The following is a 16,798-nucleotide window of genomic DNA, read 5'->3' as shown; positions in this document are numbered from 1 at the left end:
ATAATGAATGGTAAACTTTTAAAAGAAATATCTTCGGAACGGGAAATCGTAAAGACTTGAAACAAAGAACATTTTAATGGAAAAAATATTTTCTTTTTATCTACATATTTCAATAAAATCGATATAATATAAGATCGATTCAATCGATCAATATCTCAATTATGTCGAAAAATTCGATAAATTTAAAAAATAAATTTTTCTTATTTATCGAAGATATAATAATTTGTTACGTCTGGGATTTTTTTTTGTTTTCTCATGAATTAACAAACTACACGAACGCTTTATACCGTAAATTCGAACATTTATCTATTTTATCAATGCACCCATTCGTTTCTTCGTATAAATCAACGATAAATAATCGTAGAAGTGTGAAGATAAGAGAAAATGAGTTCTATCGGAATAAAACTTACCGAGAACAACAAGCTTGATTGGTCTCCCCAAAAGGAACTCTTCTTGATCGTGTTCCAAGGTGCACTCCCACATACCGTCATCCTCCAATCTGACATTATCTATATGCAAAGCTGCTGTAGTAGAATCACCGATGTATCTGTGACCAGTTCCGCTCATTTCCGTTCTCGTGTTTATCGTGAGCATGTCCACCGGATTTCCTTCGTGCAACCATACAGCCGGATTCCCATGTATTCTGTAACTTCTAACGAACGAATAACACTTATATTTCCCTGTCACCGTGTCGCATGCGTGCAAAACGTGATATTTCACGACAAACAGGACACACTTGAATCGTCTACGTCTTCCGAGTATATCTTCCAACTCTCTAATCTACGATCCTCATCCGTTTTCTCTTCCTCGGATTTATCGTCAATATCAAGTTATTCAAATGGAATCTATTAAACGTATGGTTCTCCTCGCATCATTCATATATCCTACGTCTGACACGTTAACGACTCATGTAATTCGCAACTATTGTTACTACGTGTCAACGCTGTATATATATATATATGCAGGTAGGTACGAATTGTTTGTTTCGATACACGAAAATTCGTGTCTTTTACGGAAACAAAGGAAAGAAAAGAAAAGAAATCATAAAATTTATACTCTATTAAAAATAAATGGAATTCAATGATATTTTAAAAAATATAAGAAAAAACAATTTTTCTTGTAACTCGACTAAATTATTGTATATATTTTAAGTTATGTGAAAGGACTAAGGATATTCCATATTATACTTTTAATCGAACGAAATTGTATCGAATCTTCGAAGAAAATGAAAACGTAAAAATACGTACCTTGATCCTGATAAAAGGAGCCTAGAATAATTCCCTTCGAGTTCGCAAGGCAAAATAACCTTGCTATGTGGTTTTACGACAAGCTCTAAATGCGGTTTCGTAGAGACGGGTCTCGCGTATGACGTGGACACACCGCTCGAAGGAAAGGAAAACGGAAGATTGCTCGTTGTTGAGGAACTAACGGACCATGTCTCTTCTTCGGGAGCTAAAAGTGCTGCAGGCTGAGCGACGTCCTCGCCGAAGGATATCAACGTCGACGACGACGATGTCGTTGTGCTCTTCGTTGTACTTGTCGTCGTCGTCGTTGTCGACGTTGTCGTTCTTCGTGCTCTTCGACCACTCTCTTGTCTTCCACCACGAAGCGCCAAAACGATCGCTCCGTTTCCGGAACCTACAAAGAAAAAAGAAAAAAAAAAAAAAAAAAAAAAAAAAAAAAAAAGAAAGAAACATTAACATACATGTATACAATGTCGCTGTAGTAATAATAATAAACGTTGAAAATAATTTGTCGATGTAATTAACGAGAAAATTACACGGATGAGTTGTATTATGTACGATGATACGTATACAACTAACTCATCTGACAATCAAAACAATGACTTTCGTTTGTATTATCAATTATGTTTGGTTTACTTCGAGTATATATGTAAAGTTGTAATTCAAACATAGAAATTATCCAAATGTTAATAATTATCATGTCAATAACAAATGTAATGTTGCAAGACAATTCGTAGAAAAATCATTATGGAATATTTGTAAAGTGATATACAAATTTATAATATCATTGAATAAAGAAATGGTGAATAAGATATGAAAAACACGACGATGAAAGCATGAAGAGCTTCATTATAATTCCTGATAACACCACGTTTAATCGTACTCCTTTTTCCTTTCGGTTCGTCTATTGTGCGGTCCATCGTGTTACCGCTTTTCAGGACGTACCGACGAACTAAATTAGACCGCGAACGTCGTCTCAGGCAACTCCCTATCCCTCTCTGTCACTCTCTCTCTCTCTCTCTCTCTCTCTCTCTCTCTCTCTCTTTCTCTCTCTTCTCTTTCCTGGCATCCACCGGTAAATATTCTAAAGACTGGGACTTGATCGAGTTAGCAGGAGCCCGGGGAATTCGATAAAGCTACGACAAGAACGGCGAGACGACGCTTCTCTCCTATCCGGCATGCCACTCTCGGCATTTCCTTCCTACTACTCACCCTCTCTGTTTTATCCTTCTTTCTCATCTCTTCTTCCCTACTCTTAAAGCTACCTATCGCGCTTGGTCGACCGAGAGACTTCACGAGGAAAACTAATTATTGTACCGATGAGCGGCGTAACTACCTAACACAACTAAGACCACTGTCTTCCTCCTCTTTTTTAGCTCCGTTCTATTTCTTTCCCACCCTGATCTCCTCTTTTCTTCTCCCTTTTTTCCTTCTTCCTCTATCTTCACGAGATCTCACCCTTCTTCCCTTCATCCCAATTCTCTTCGACTTAGGAACACCGCAATTACCCCACCACCGAAGACGCACCAACGCGCTAACACGACGCTCGACGAACTGAAACTCTTTTTTCGTATTCCACAGAGAAGCTTCCTTGTAATCACCGAAACGGATTTCTCCGAGTTTTCTTCTTTCTTCTCTCGAAAGAAACTCCGTGCGAACAATTTGCGATCGCCGCCTGTAAAATCGTCGAGACATTGATTTCTTGCTTCGCCTTTAACGCGGATAAATGTGTACCTTTTAATTCGAATAATTAATTAATACAATTTAAATTCGTACGAAAAGAAAGATAATTCTGTATTTGTATAAATTATCAGAGAATTTCAAAAATCAAAATGCGATATATCTCTTGGTTTGATCATAAAAATTTTATATTTCTCTCTGTTCGTTTACAATCAAAGTAGCTATACTTATAAAAAAAAAAAAAAAAAAAAAAAAAAAAAAAAAAAAACTATTACATAAAAACCTTTTACATCTTTCATAAATTTTACTAAATGACTTTGTTAATTCTTTATACTTTCAAACGACAGGATTTTATGCCAACTTAACAAAAAATTCATCGAATTGTAATCACTTTCCGTTGGACTTTATCGAACTACGATTGATTTCTGTTGTACGTACGACTTCGTGCTTCCGTACTAAAGGGAAATCTCACTGGTGGGATAAATAAAATATATGCTCAAAGTAGCATGCATGGGAAAAATAGGTAATATTGCTTCGTCCTTTCCATTAACACGATGGAGCGCGTAAATTCAAGTGGATCGATGCGATGCATCTCGAAGAACAAAGATGAAAGAGAGAGAGAGAGAGAGAGAGAGAGAGAGAGAGAGAGAGAAAATCGTAAAAGAAAAGCATGAGTATAACACGATAACGATACCACGGTATCGCCCGCTAGTGAACAGTCAACCTTCATCAATGTTCTACGTGATATTCCGGCTCGATTATACAGAGCCATCGAGTAGATGTTGTTCGACGTTGATGCATGCATTATTCAAGCGATGTATCCATTCATTATTCATGTCATGATCAATGGATGTCAACAGATTGCGATCTGTACCTGAGTAGATCGATGTGACAGAAAGGGAAAGTGAGTACCGATTGAGAGTTCAAGGATGTAGGTAAAAATATAACTTATAGCACATTTGTTCTACATAGATAAGGGATACACGTGTATATATACATAGAGGAGAAGAATCGAAAATTATCATCATTGGATATCAACAATGTGATAGATCATTCCGATGCGACCTTCATTACTTATCATTATTATTATGCGAACGCGAACGTATTCGCATCAGCCAGCGTTATTAACAAAATAATAGAAAGTTAACGAAGCAGCATTGCTAATCATCGACGTTAAAAGGAAGTCTTTTACTCACTGAATTAGCAACTTTTTGTTTCGTACGCACTAGCAGAATTGTCCCCCACCCCTCCAGCTATCGAAGTTAAAATATACGAGAGCTCGCGTTGGAAACTATAGTAATTCGCAAGGAAGAGAAGACCAGGAAACTCAAGTTCGTCCCTAATCCTCTTGGGTGAATTTCAGTAACACTTTGAGAGTGGCAAAATAGTATCTCGCGAGAATGGGCGCACATCGACGGCGTACAAACTTTCGTAAAAGTTAAACGTATAAAAAGACATTTGTTTTTTCCCTTCGTTCGTTCTTTTTCACTTTTTCTTTTTCACGCTCTTCATTTATTACGTTCTTTAAAAAAAGAAAGGAAAAAAGAAAAAATAAATAAATAAAACGTCTAAGTTAAATAAATAAAAATTTATATAACGTAACAACGTATATCTTCATCGAAAGATGGTTTCCTTAAAACCCACGAAATTTCCGATTCTATCGTTCCCGTTGATCTGATCCCTTTGAATGTCAGTAACGATCGTGAATTTTCGTCTCGAAGACAGTTCTAGATTCCGAGTCCTTGCAATGAAATCCATCCGCACTCTGAATTCAAATCGAAGCCAACTCATGTTCGACCGTTTCAGAACAGAAACTTTCATCGAAGGCTTTACCCGCTTTCGTCTCGCCCCGAATATCATAGGAAAGATGAACTTTGAGAAAAATGTAAAAAAGAAAGAAAAAAAAGGAGAGAAAAGAGAGAGAGAGAGAGAGAGAGATCAAGAAGAATGTAGTAAAAGGAGGAGGGAAAATATGCGACGGTATTCTTCGTACACACGTATAAAGCGATAAAGATCAGAGGATCGTGTAGCGGAGCGTGGAGTTACGAGGGAAGAAAAAACGGCAGGAAAAAACAGAAAAGGAAGGAGATAGTGAGAAAAAAGGTGAAAAGAAAAAAAGAAAATAGAAAAGAAAAGAAGATGAAAAAGAGAGAAAAAGGACGAGAGAAAAAAAAGGAAGAGAGATCGCGATGCTGATGTATATCGTCGGGGGAATCTATCTTTCGCAGAATTCGTAGCACGAACGTCTTTGATGGCAATAGGAGTGATTCTCATCTAACCCGCACCTTTTCCTCGGCTTCCTCATCCTCTTCTACCTCATCTTCACCAACTCGCTTTTGCCTTGTCCTTCTATTTGACGATGCTCTCTCTCTCTCTCTCTCCCTCTCTCTCTAGCGATTCTCTAGCGATTCCCTAATCCCACTCGTTCTCTCTCTCTCTCTCTCTCTCTCTCTCTCTCTATCCTATCTTTTACTACTATCCTTAACTTAGTGTCATCCCGTACTAAGCCCAATGTAATACCCTTTGGTATCTACAACGGTTACGGAGCGCCTTTGGTTCCTTGCTGTGGACCGTAGCTCCAATCAAAGCGATGCCCATCGTTAAGCCGTATCGACGACCTATATCGCTGTGACAAAGGAGACCTAGAGAAAGGGAGAAACAGAGAGAGAGAGAGAGAGAGAGAGAGAGAGAGAGAAAGAGAGAGAGAGAGAGAGAGAGAGGGAGAGAGAGAGATAGAAGGGAGCATAGTTTCTTGCGCGTAACAACGGATTCGATATAGGGGTAGATGGGAGCAGGTGCAGGTAAGCAGAAATCGTTAGAATCGATAGGACGATAACGATAATGGTTGTCGAGCGCGAACATCCGGAACAATCGCATATCCATTTGTTTTTAAATGGTGGGGAAGGGGATATTATAAAAATATAAAATTGCACGATTAGCTTTATTCTATTTTCCCTCTCCCTTCCCCACTCTCTCTCTCTCTCTCTCTCTCTCTCTCTCTCTCATTCTTTTTCTCTTCATCCGTTTTTTTCGTTCATCAACGATCGAGCGGCCATCACTAAACGAAGCGATGTTTTTCCTCCCGCTATTCCGCTTAAAACTGCCTCGAGAAATAGGAAAAAGCAGTAGCAACATAGCTCTTGGCCTGCACGCTCGGCAGAATGCTGCCGAGGTAAACGCATTTTTTACACTCCTTTCTCATTTCCAGTAATAACGCTACGTTACGGGCTTAATGCTTTAAGCACTTATGAACGTACATACATACGCCGGCAAAGCAATCTCCCCTTTAACCATCCTAAACAACCTTCGATAAGTACCACCTTCTTCTACTATCTCTAACCCATTGACACCGACGATGACATTCCTCCCGTATCCTCCTGCTACTCGTAACAGTAACTACTCGAAGTAGTTAAATTTGAACGTCTTTTTTTTTTTGGCGGTAAAGGAAATTAATTATCATTCGAGTAATACTACTTTAAACTCTAAAATAACTGTCATTTGTAAGCGCATTATATGCAATTTACGTTGTGCACGAAATTAGAAAATTTCTTCCGAGGAATTTCTTTCTTTTTTCTTCTTCTTTTTTTTCCTCTTTCTTTTTTTTTTTTTTTTTTTTTTTTTTTTTTTTTTTTATTTTCTCCTCTTTTTCCTATCGTACGTGTCTAAAGTTGTAAAATAAAATACAATTCAAGTCTCTAATAATCGAGGAATGCGAACACGTGCACGATCTCTTCGTAACGCGTCGCACGTAATCGTTATCCGAAACTACTTCCATTCTAATTTCAATTGCCCTCCCTCCACCCGATCTTTGATATCAATTAACGTGGCACGCGTTTACCCTCTCTCTCTCTCTCTCTCTCTCTCTCTTTCTCTTTCTCCTCCTTTAATAAGGACTTTAAATTAAGAAAGAAATTTTAATAATCGCCCGAAATTGCTCGGCTTCGCCTTCGCCTTCGTCGTTTCGCATTCGCTTTGTTTCATTTTCTCATACAAACTTTCACGGCACGTTGCACACTTAGTCGCGGTTAGATCGAGCTATTCCGTGTTTTGCCAAGAATCAAACTATGGAGGAAATTGATGAAAAGTTAATAGTTACATATGTTATAAGGGAAAAGATTAATAATTAAATTGTGTAAAAGGAGAGAACGTGAAGCTTTTGTCGCTATCAAGTTCGTTCCCCTTCCCCTTCTCTTCTGGCCCGTTCTCGACGCAGAGCTCCATTAGCGAGTACCACTGTCCATCCGGTCGGCGGATTTGGCTGGATTCTAATCTAACCGCAGGACATGCCTTCTAATATAGATAGGCTTGATTAATTCCGCGGTAATACTGAAACGCGTGCACATATACGTTTAAGTGAAAGTGATCGAAATTATAAACGAAGGAATATTCTAGGAAATCAATGGGTATTCGAAGTTTAACTGAAAAATAAGAAGGAATAGAAATGAAATAAAAAATAAGCGATTAAGCGTTAACCAGCCAACTCGTTTGCGCGCGTATCGAAATCAAAAAGAAAATATATCTACGCTTCGACGAACTATGCAAATTAAATTGAAGAGAGGTACTCGAGCGCAGACAGCGCGAGCACTCATGTCCTGTAGAAACGAATACGAGGACAGCGAGGAAGATCGTTCTTTCTCCGTCTGGCTCGTTTGCTCACTCGCGCGCGCGAGTGCTCGCGCGATCGAGTACTCCAGCAGGCTGGTGCTTGCCAAGAGTCCAGGCTACGGATTGGAGAGTTATTGACTGCAAACACACACCGGTCGTCGGTGCAACTGGTTCTCTCTTTGTTCGATACGGATATTACTCGAGGGTAGATCGATAAGGTCACTCATGGGGCGAGAGGAAGAAGAGGAGGAGGAGGAGGAGGAGGAGGAGGAGAAGTCGACTACGAGGCTCGAGGCCAGAGATTGAAGTATCCGGATAAAACGAGAAAACATGGCAGAGGTCGTGCCTTTCGATTACTTCTCTCTGATGCTGTTTGTAAAATTGGAAGAGACGACCGTTCCAAAAAGTTAGATCGCGCGACAACTAGAGAAAGACAGTGATAAAAAGAGAAATATACATGCTATCCGTCCTGAATGATCGTTTATTTTCCCTGTGACGATAACGAGAAGGATTTTTTGATGTTCGTTCGAGTTGAAAGGATCTCGTTTTTCTTTTCACTTTTTCACAACGGCTTTTGCTTAAAAGATACAACAGGACCTTGCTTACACTGTCCACGGATTTTCCGCAAGGTTTACTCTAACGTGTTCCCTTCTTTTTCGGATTTTCCAAATAAACCCGTCCCTTTCTTACCTCCTGTCTCTATCATACACTCTAGAAAGTTACCATTTTTATGTGTCCTTCAAAATGTACGATACTCCATTCTTTACATGGTAGAATATTCAGAATATAGATACATGTTTATGTATCTCACTGTTAACCATCTTTCCGCATATATTACTTATATCTTTCCAGTAATTAACCTGTGATTTACGGGCTTTTTTGCTTAACGAGTCGAGCGAAACACAGAGAAATTGTAACACGGCTTTGTGAGTTTGCCGAGTTTTTGTACTTCTCGAAACGAACTTCTCGAGCTTATGTGTCTCGTAGAAAAGAATTCCGTTGGAATTTTGAAAAACACGCTTTTGCTTCGTCACGTATACACCATATATATTCTAGACGGTATTGTACGTGGAAAGAGCAAGATACTAGAAAGGATATCGTACATCCTGTTGGCTGGCCATGCGCCACGTCTGAGAGTACCCACCAGAAAGGAATCTCGCAAACCAGTCTACCCTCGATATATAGGCCCACCGTTCGAGACCGAGATATTGAGTGATTGATACACTTGCCAAGCGAAGCTTACGGCTGCCGCAAGTTTTCTGAAGCTTCGCCAAAAACGGAATCCGGATGCTCAATGCGCCGAGTCCGGTGGTCCATGCCAAACCGGAAATGACCTCCTGCCTTTATGATACTAACCGAGATGAAAAAGAAAGAGAGATAGCCTATCCGATCTATTCTCTCTATCTAATTGTTATCGTTATGTTAGATCGTTTTGCATAATCGAAACACTAACTTCTTCAATATCTTTGCCAAAAAGATATCTTTTTTACGCATATCATATATAAATGAATACATAATATATATGTATATATATATATATATATATATATATATATATACATTGCAGACGTATAAAAGGAGATTTCATCGCAAATATTTGAAACGATTAGACTTTCCATTATAATTAAATCGTCTATTTTTAATTTATTCCAATCTAAGGATCATAATTCTCATTGAGATAATTCTCGATGATTTCTTAACTTAGAAAGTTATAAGTAAAATGTTCCAAAATCTTAGCAAGATTTAAATCGGCCGGTTCTTATAATTTATTTATGATTCGATTACGGCTACTACTACCGCCAGTTGTACGAGTATTTGATAGAAGTAAAAGATTAATTAAAACGTCTAATGAATGTAATGAGAACATTGCTTTTCACTTAAGATCACGGCTTGTTCTCATCTTGGAGCATCGTAATTCGTTCTAAGAAACGGAAACTTTGGTTTATGTTCTGATACGGCATCTGACGCTTGAACTAACGAATCATTCCGTTATTACATGCTGTCCATCGTAATGGATAAATCATATCGAGTTTGTAATTTTTGCTCTCTCCAGTGATTAAAAAAACAAAAAAAAAAAAAAAAAAAAAAACCAAACAAAGGAAAGTAAAAAAGAAAAAACCTTTATATACGAAAATAGTCGAGCGATCGAGAACAAACGAATTTCCATAGTTGTTTCAAATTCTATCCGAGACAATCGACCTTTCCTTCGATCCTTCCTAGAGAATACTAAATCACTGTTACCACGAGTGACGTTATTAATGAAGCGCTAATGGCAAGAGCCACGAGTGTTTCACGTTCGTATTCGACCACTCATCCCTTGGCACTTAACCGTAATTGTTATCGTGTTCGAAGCCTGTCTTTCTCTCTAATCGCAATGCACGAAGATCGATTCGGTGGTGATTCTTTACTTTCATTCATGTATTCCGTCTACTCTTCTTTTTTTTCTGTATTAGGATTTTTGATACGACTTTGTTCCTTTACTATACTCCGTCGATTATCCATAGTAATTGAGGAAGAAGAAATCCTTCTGGATGACATACAGAGGGAAGATTTAGCGAGAACCCTTTTGTACTCGAAATTTTCATCTTTTCATCTTCGCATATTATATTCGAAATTCTCTTTATTTTCAATAGATACATATTATGATAAGGGTATCGTTCGACGTTTCGACGTTCGAAAATTATTGGATTATTTTAAAGAGAGAGAAAAAAAAGCAAAAAAAAAAAAAAAAAAAAAAAAAAAAATTAATTGTCTCATCGATCCAACTCAGTTTGCACTCTTCTTTGATATTCTCTATTTCGAATGAGAAAGGAAAGAGCAAACAATGAGGAAGCGCGAATCGTTTAACGCCTCGGCCGGAAAACGCAGGTTCCATTTAACCCGACGAAAAATTCCTCTCTGGGAAGCGTTTCGCGAATTTACGAGCATTCGGTAAAGGCCCTTAAGGAAATGCAGAGGGTACATAAAACGACGCGGGTTTTCTACGTCGGAGATACTTTTATCGCTTACACATTTAGCGCGGCCGAGAGAATTGCCTCGGCCATGAGAAAGAAAGAAGAGAAGAGGTTTCTGTTGAAAGAACGAGAGAGGACTATGGAAAGAGAGAAAAACATAAAGATAGAAAGGAAAAGAGTAAGAGAGAATAGGAATAAGAGAGAAAGAATGGAAAGGAAAGGAAGAAAAAGGAAAAAAAAGAAAAGAGAAAGAAGAAGAATAAGAAGAGGAAAAAAAAAAGAAGTAGAAGAAGAAGAAGAAGAAGAAGAAGAAACAAGAAGAAAGAGGACAGTCGTTGCTCGTATCCTCTTCCTCCTCGCCCTTCTTTTATTCCCCCACCTCTTCCTCTTCCTCTGCAGACTTCCTTGCAGTAAGGAGGGTAATACCGTCGCGCGGTCGTCGTAAAAGCGAGAGAATAAAGAATTCGCGCTCGCTTACCGTGGCTAATAGAATTACCGCGAAAGAAGAGCGGACGCGCCTATCGTCGCAGACGACGACATCTAACCGTTCACGCGTTATCGTCGTTACCGTTCCATGGTGTGCCGACGATCGCGAAGTCGCTTGGCTTCTCTTCTATACGATTACTTTATACCCTTTACGAGATAAAGCCATTTTCCTTCTCTTTCATTTCATATCTTTTTCAAACGGGATCTTTCGATATTGACGAGCTTATAACTTTTCTTTCTTCCCTTCAAGTTTCTTTCTTTTCTTTTTCATTTATTTTCTCTTCTTTCCTTTCTTTTCCTTTTCTCTTTTTTTCCTTTTCTTTTCTTTTCTTTTCTTTTCTTTTCTTTTCTTTTCTTTTCCTTTCCTTTCTCTTACGTTTCAAACAAATTTGTGAATAAGGTCAATGCGTTTATATTCGTTTCATTCCTTTTTCCTGTTCCTAGAAAATCTCGGACGATCTCTTAAATTAAACTTTAACTTTCCGATCGAAATGAAAATGCTGTAGAAGTAATCTCCTTTGAGGGGTACAGTATCGATAAGAACGAGTTTTCGACGGACGATGGCGAATTTTGTGTTGTTACGGTAACGTCGTGGTGTTATACTTACATATATATATATATATATATATATATATATATACACATACATGTAGATACATACATACATACATACATACAACGTTCCCATATCAACGTCAGCAAACTTCTTCTGTTCCGTTCCCTACGAACAAGTTCACTGCGTCAGGTGCAGTGAAAGCATGCTGCGCCTTTACCGCTACCTTCGATGATGTAGATTCGATTTTGAGGATGATCGAGAAATCGTAAAGATCCCATTACCTCTCCCGTCCTCTTGAAACTTCGTCCTTAAATAATTATCCCGTTATCTTCTTCGAATATACAGGTATCCGAACGTTTGACAAATTTCTAGCCATCATCAATCGACTTTAATTTGGCTGAGATTTGATATATTTTTTTTTTGTGTTGTTTTTTTTTTTGTTTTTTTTTTTTTTTTTGTTTTTTTTTTTCCTAATCAAAGAGTAGCTCTGACTCGTGATAGTACGGTTTGGCTGCAACGCGATTATCGTGATGCCATCACGCCATCCAAGTTTTCATCCACGATAACCATCCACGTCCATCCTCGCGTATCGAACGTCCATTAATTACCGCCGGAGGAAGAACGTCTGCTCGCGACGCACTTCGTCATTATTCAACGAAACTTCGAAAAGTGAAAAAAATAACAAAAAACAAAAAAAAAAAAGAAAAAACAAAAAAGAAAAAGAAAAAAAAAGAGAAAGAAAGAACTCCACTTCGAAGTTGAAGTTTCGTCGCTTCCATTCTATTTGCGATGCTCATAAATATAAACGGCTGTAAAATGAAATGGCCGTAAGGTGGGATCCCTTTCGATCTTCAGGAAACATGTGAATTCCTTTCAGAACATAATGCGACCGATGAAATTTATATTTTATTACATATATCTTGTTTTTCTTTTTTCTTACCTTTTTATTCCTAAACTATTTCAAACTCATTTTCAGCGGGATATATAATATTATTTGAAAATACTCCTGTGAAAGTCCAATAAAAGATAACATTTGTAATATGAATTTCATAAAATATCTAAAGTTATATATTATAAATAGTTTATGATTAAAAAAAAGAAAAAGGAAGAAAAAAAAACGATTAACAATTTTTATTTGATATCAAATAATCGATGAAGTTACAAGGCAACTATATACACGTAATATACCATTTCTCTATTTTCCGTATCGTAAATTTGCAAACGATTCTGTTCTCTGACCATTTCTCTTTCTCACATACGTGCCATTATCCACGAAGACCCAGTACTACTGTAAGGACGAATATGGTCTCACGATCTTGCTTACCACCGACCGTTCCATTGTTCGTGCCATTTTCACGCTTGAAAGGCGAGGACGAACGACGACGATGGCGACGGCGACGGCGACGACGACGACAACTACGACGACGATATCGAAGACGGCCTGCCAACTTCGAACGACGAACTACGCTAGCATATCCGTGTGACCGACCCCACCTTCCGGCCACAGAAACCGTCCTCGAAACGTCCACGGTAAACCGCCAACCAAAATCCGTAAGACTAGCCCGAAAACGACGATTTCCCTACTGTCAGCAAGACTCGTAGACTATCGACGGAGACATTTTCCTGATCTTTCAAATGGATAATTTTAATGATCTCATTGATCCATTGAATTTGCTGATCTATGGGAAAATTTTTATTTAAATCTTTTCCAACATTTAAATCAATTTACTATCTTAGTTTTAATATGAAACGTCGAATAATCGTAAAATCATTATAACGCCTTTAAAGAGAAAAATAGATCATAGATCAATATTATATATATATGAATGGAGCTATACTTAAATCCAAGCTTATATATCTATACGTTTTCTAGAAAGAACGCATGAAATCTTCGTCATTAATCTTACAATCGAGTTATCGGATGTTTCATGAAGAATATCAGTGTAAGAACGATATCTTGCACGTATCACGAACAAGAGATACAGATACGTGCCGTTTGTCTCGACGTTGTATCCGTTCTGGTAAGTAAGAGAACGAGGAACAATAGCTGGTCTTCACGTAAAGCTCGCTCCTTCTTCCGATTCTTTCTGGCAGCCCGTGAAGAAGCCGGGTACTTTTCGTGAGCGAAGAAGCGCGACATACAGAAACGGGGAACCATTTTTAGGTCGCTTTCATTTGACACTGCCATCCGTCTTCGCTGGTGGAAATAAACCGGCGACTACCTTCCACGCGAGTAGCATCGGCAATGGCTCCACCTCGTTTCCGCTCTTTCCATTCTTTGCGAATAATCCGTTCTCACTCTTCGAGACACCTATAGGTCTAGTGTACAATGTGTATATATATAGATAAGATATATATATATATATATATATATATATATATATGTATATAAATGTCTCTCTCTCTATATATATATATAGACACATGCATACAAACGTACATACATACGTATATAAATATATATGTGTATGTGTGTGTATGTGTGTATGTGTATGTACGGCCATTTTGAAGGGACTGACAAAGAGGCGATAGTAAATCCTGAATATAACGTAATAGTCCTAGAGGAACGTACGAGCCGAGCGTAAAATGAGATCCGTCTCACTCTCGCACGCTTCTTCTCAAGGACAGTGAAGAATTATCGGTCTCTGGATACACCTACAACGAATGAAGGAGAGTAAACGATCTCGCGTTCGTATCACCTAGCTATCCGGCTCGTCGTCGCTCGACACGATATTCGATCGTGGTGTACCGAGAAAAAAGTATTATACGGTGACGAAGTGAGGTAGAGGAGGGAAAAATGATAAAAAAAACCACCGTCCTAAGCGAAGCAACTTTCCAGTCACGCGAAGACACGTCGACGATATCGATCATCTCACTGGACATCCCCCTTTTCTTCTTGTTCTTCGAACTTAATACTTTAGAAATCGATTGTGAGCTATTAAATATACTCCATTTATTGTCAGAAAGAGAAATAAGACATCGATGACGTTAAGATTTACATTTGATCGCGATATTATATGAACTCTCTATTAAAATAGTCTTTATCACATGAAAATATTTATAATAGAAAGAATATATTAATTTAATATATATATATATTAATAATAATATATACATATATATATTAGGGGGGCCGGAAAGTAATGTCGCTTTCTTAAATTAAATTCAAACGAATAAATTTTTAACAAGTTTTTATTTTTAATCACAATCAAATATCGACATGCGCAGAAACGACATTACTTTCTGGTCCACCTAATATATATATATATATATATATTCGTCGTTTGAAAACTCCTGATAAACAAATTATCTAACTGATGGCATTACTATCGACGTGACATTAAAAAATTAAGAACAATGAAGATAATAAAGATCGATGAAAATATCTTTAGATGAATTAACGTTCTTATTGTAATTTGGAGATAGATTCAATATGTGTGCGAATGAAAGTTATTAAAAGATAAAATTCTTTTTCTTTCTACTTGATTATATTTGAACTCGTACGTTCTCCTTGTTATTGGCACTGTGCCAGAAAAAAAAGAAAAAAAAACCTTCAATAAGATTTTCTTTTCTTTTTCGTATATTTCTTTTTTCTTTTTTTTTTTTTCTTTTTTATTTTTTTCTATATAGAAGCAACAAGAAAATGAATATCAAAGAGAAATCAAAGACAAGTACGAATTGTTGCCGTTACTCGGCGCTTCGGTTTATTTATCAGCAGCGAGCAAATAATTAATACAACGCGATTCATCATGTAACTGGTACATCGAGCAATTTCGTAGATCTTCCGGCAACGGCAGTACTACCGCTAACAATTCAACGATACCTCGTCTCTCACCCTTGCCAAGCCGCTATCGAATAAAATGAATGACACGAAACAGAGCTACGAGACTGCGGACGGTATTTAGCGTTTTCCGATATACGAGCCCGTTGGTCCGACGTTGTTATTACTCCGGGACCGAGTCCCAGCGCTTTTGTTTTCCCTCTTAAAAATTATTGCGGGTCTTTGGCGATTTTCATTCGTGAATCAGATTCGTTTTTCGCCGCTCGAATGCATTCGAGTAAGCGAGCGAAAGGGTGAGAGAGAGAGAGAGAGAGAGAGAGAGAGAGAGAGAGGGAGGGAGAGGGAGAGAGAGAGAGAGAGCGAGAGAGAGAAGAGAGAACATGACCATTCTTCTACAAGCAATAATTCCTACACCATTCTCTCCCCAACTAGATTTCTCTTTTCCGCGATAGTGGTTTTAATAATGTTGTCTTCTCGATTAACGATCGCCATTACCCCAATAGATGTTCTTTTCTCTCGGACCGAACGAACTTCTCTCGTGGATTCATTAGATACCACCAGCTTCTACAGGCGAAACAAACAAAGAGGGATATTTTCCGATTGAAAAAATCTATAATAATCGTAAAAGAAAATTCGTTCGTACTCATTAATTTGAAATCGATAAAAATGATAACGTCAATTCGAATTCCTTTTTTTATTTTTTTTTTTTTTTTTAATATCGAAGGTTAAATTCATGGAAAACGTTTTACAAGGCTTATAAATACGTTTTACAACAATAGGGTTTAGGTTACGTGCACAGAATCGTTCGATGAATACAAGTGGAAATTCATCCTTAAGCCACCTATCCATCCATCCATCCATCCATCCATCCATCCAACCAACCTGAGCTCCACATTCTCCACCTCCAGCCTATTTGAAAGTGTGCGCTCGCGCGCACACGGTATACTTTTAGCCTCCGGGCTTCTTCGATCTCTTAACGACTTAGAGACCGTCGCGAGCTTCTTCGTGACGAAGGTAACAAGAGGCAAATAGCTTTGTTAACGTGGCCTAATCGCTGCTAACATAAGTCGCTCGACATAACGACAGAGGATTCGTTCTTCGCTCGCAAACAATAACTTTATTTCGCGCGAGAAAAATAAAATCGTATTTCCTTTATTTCTGTTCTCTCTCTTCTTTTTTTTTTTTTGTTTTTTTTTTAATTCGAAACACTATTCCGAATTCAAGTACTACTAATGATAATACGAAATAGCATTTTTCAAATAATTTTTTATAATTAAAATAAATAATGTAAGACAGTGTAAATAAATATTATAATGCACTTTAAAAGATTAACATTGTTTGACTATTGTTTCTAAAGACATTCTATGGAATGAGTGATAGAATGTATCTCGTATGAATGAATTAGTCAGATTTGAATATAATAATATAGGATGCCCTTATAATGTCGTATTATTCTATATATCATTATTCTATAATTAGATTATTATTATTA

The 16,798-nt window shown here is 37.7% G+C and overlaps 1 protein-coding gene across 9 annotated transcripts in view; it reads right to left on the bottom strand.

The window, feature by feature from the left end:
- The window catches only part of LOC124946561 (irregular chiasm C-roughest protein), a 235,160-nt gene that overhangs the window by 120,634 nt on the left and 97,728 nt on the right, over positions 1 to 16,798 (bottom strand). For all 9 annotated transcript variants that reach the window (XM_047487374.1, XM_047487376.1, XM_047487378.1 and 6 more), the window contains 2 exons: positions 1,248 to 1,638; positions 411 to 652 (listed from right to left, as the gene is read on the bottom strand). In XM_047487374.1, coding sequence (XP_047343330.1) covers positions 411 to 652; positions 1,248 to 1,638 — 633 coding nt within the window. The remainder of the gene's footprint in view (positions 1 to 410; positions 653 to 1,247; positions 1,639 to 16,798) is intronic.

This window comes from Vespa velutina, chromosome 2 (assembly GCF_912470025.1).
Source record: "Vespa velutina chromosome 2, iVesVel2.1, whole genome shotgun sequence".
NCBI classification, from domain to species: Eukaryota; Metazoa; Arthropoda; class Insecta; order Hymenoptera; family Vespidae; genus Vespa; species Vespa velutina.
Note: the sequence above shows the minus strand (reverse complement) of the source record. Positions and strands in the feature narration are given on the sequence as shown.